Below are 2,110 nucleotides of genomic sequence, written 5' to 3'. Positions count from 1 at the left end.
TGCAGGCGAGCACTTCCCATATGTGACAACACTAAATCGGGCCGAATCGTCTCAGAAAAACTAAGGACTGGATGGTCAAAATCGATTCCTCATTTGAATATGCTGGGGAAGCAAAAAAAAAACATACGTACAACTGTAACGATGCAATAGGTGGAGTTAAGTATTTGCAGCCAACACCAACAGCACTCCAATTTTCGTTCACGGCTTATGTACAACGCTCTGCTGGTTCTGAAATTCAGCCACTCTTGTAACTCCAACGCAGCCCAATCTACGCCTCAGGGGGAAATACGTCCTCAAAGAAGTGGTTCAGATCACCTTTTCGCGGATCGAAGGCCAACAATTTTGCCATTGCATCCTGAAATTTTGAACAAATACTCATCATATATTCACTTACAATAACTATCCCACTCTGCATGTAACAGCCTAGCTAACGACAGAACAAACATGCATGCAAGTCATAAACCTGGTATTGCTTGTCCTTTGCCGCCAAATTATCGCAGATCATGCGCCTTACAGGTCTCTTGGAATGGATATCCTCCAGAACACTAGCAGATCTCTGAATAACTTCACTGGGAACACCTGCGAGCAGCCAAACATGAGAATCATTTCTCTATGAGCAGTCATGCTGTCCGGTTTCTTTCTTTTCACAAGATCTCTTCGAGCCACACGTGTCATGATGTAGATCAAGTAAAATAGTACTCCCATAGCATATGAATTTCTGAATACAATGGCAACTAACAGTGTGAAATAAATAAATAAATTTAGCCTTTCATCAAAATGAAAGCAGATTAGTTTATCATGCTATCACAATTTGCCAGCTCAATAGAATTTTACTCCATGAACATACCAGCAAGCTGTGCACAATGAAGTCCTGCAAGAAAAGATGTGTTACTTGTTATCTGACTCAAAAGGATCCGTATCTATCATTGTATAAATGCTGTATACATAAGCTTACCAAAGCTCAAGAGTGCCTGTCCAGGTACAAGTCTTCACCATGGGTATCACAAGTTACATAGCAAATTAGTACCAAAAGGAAATTATTCGGAACAAGAAAAACACATAACAGCTAAGCTTTCATATCTACTTACCTGTAAAGGAATATGATGTCTTCATTGCTTGTCTGTCCATCAGGATTCAGAACACTCATGGTACAGCATTTTATATGTTCAGACTGCAAAATTTCTCACATTTACCAATCGTTATAACCAGGGTCAGGAAACCTCAAATGTAAAAGGACATACAAAATTTCTATACACCAGCAAACTAGTTGTTTTCTTAACCTGTGGGAAGTAGTTTTCGGCGAAGATCTCCGTCAGATGTGTTGACAAAAGGACCTGCAAGGTTGCAGCAGTTAGATCATATCGCAACACATTACAGTGGTAAATATTACTATAAGAATTCCATCATTTATCCATAGAGTAAATTTACAGCATTCCCACATTCAATCAAGCTGTTTAAGAGATATACAAATCAATCAGCAAAACTAATGTGTCGCGATACTCATGCCATTCAGGAAAAAATATGCCGTTATGAAAGAAACTCTTACGGTTTCAAGAACTGGCCATGGACAGGGTGCATCGAAGCTAGCTATCCACGTGCCAGAACTATGAGTTGGTTTCAAGATCTTACGGGTTTTAACTCTAGCCTACCCCAACTTGTTTGGGACTAAAAGGCTTTGTTGTTGTTGTTGTACAAAAGAAACTCTTATATAGGAAATATGTTATAGGATGCAGAATGAATATCGGACCAAGTTTTCCCTTCGACAAAATATAGAGCCATATATAGAACCTGTTTTAGGTATAGAACGATACATTGACAATAATATGTTACTCATGCTTGAAAGCATCAAACAAAATAAACAATATGATTCAAGAAACGCAACATTATGCCTTACTTCCATCCCTTATTTGCACTCAGTGTTCTATTCTACAGTCCCGTTTTCACACAAGTACAGAGTTCGAGTAATACTGGACCTTTCTGTATATCTTCTTTTCAAGTAAGAAAATATAGTATATCCATTTTCTATCATGAATCGAATTTTGATTCAGTTTTAAAAATGCATAAATCTGCCGCCAAACAAGGGTAACCATTCTGGTACCGGTATTCACAA

General features: G+C 38.4%; 1 protein-coding gene across 2 annotated transcripts in view; it reads right to left on the bottom strand.

The window, feature by feature from the left end:
- Window positions 1-54: 54 nt before the first annotated feature.
- The window catches only part of LOC119285450 (DNA mismatch repair protein MSH5), a 20,501-nt gene continuing 18,445 nt past the window's right edge, over window positions 55-2,110 (bottom strand). For both annotated transcript variants that reach the window (XM_037564725.1, XM_037564734.1), the window contains 6 exons: window positions 1,281-1,334; window positions 1,089-1,171; window positions 956-987; window positions 848-871; window positions 464-579; window positions 55-355 (listed from right to left, as the gene is read on the bottom strand). In XM_037564725.1, the coding sequence (XP_037420622.1) occupies window positions 269-355; window positions 464-579; window positions 848-871; window positions 956-987; window positions 1,089-1,171; window positions 1,281-1,334 (396 nt within the window). In that variant the 3' untranslated portion in view covers window positions 55-268. The remainder of the gene's footprint in view (window positions 356-463; window positions 580-847; window positions 872-955; window positions 988-1,088; window positions 1,172-1,280; window positions 1,335-2,110) is intronic.

The sequence above is a fragment of the Triticum dicoccoides genome, chromosome 1A (assembly GCF_002162155.2).
Source record: "Triticum dicoccoides isolate Atlit2015 ecotype Zavitan chromosome 1A, WEW_v2.0, whole genome shotgun sequence".
NCBI lineage: Eukaryota > Viridiplantae > Streptophyta > Magnoliopsida > Poales > Poaceae > Triticum > Triticum dicoccoides.
This window is presented reverse-complemented; position numbering and strand designations above follow the sequence as displayed.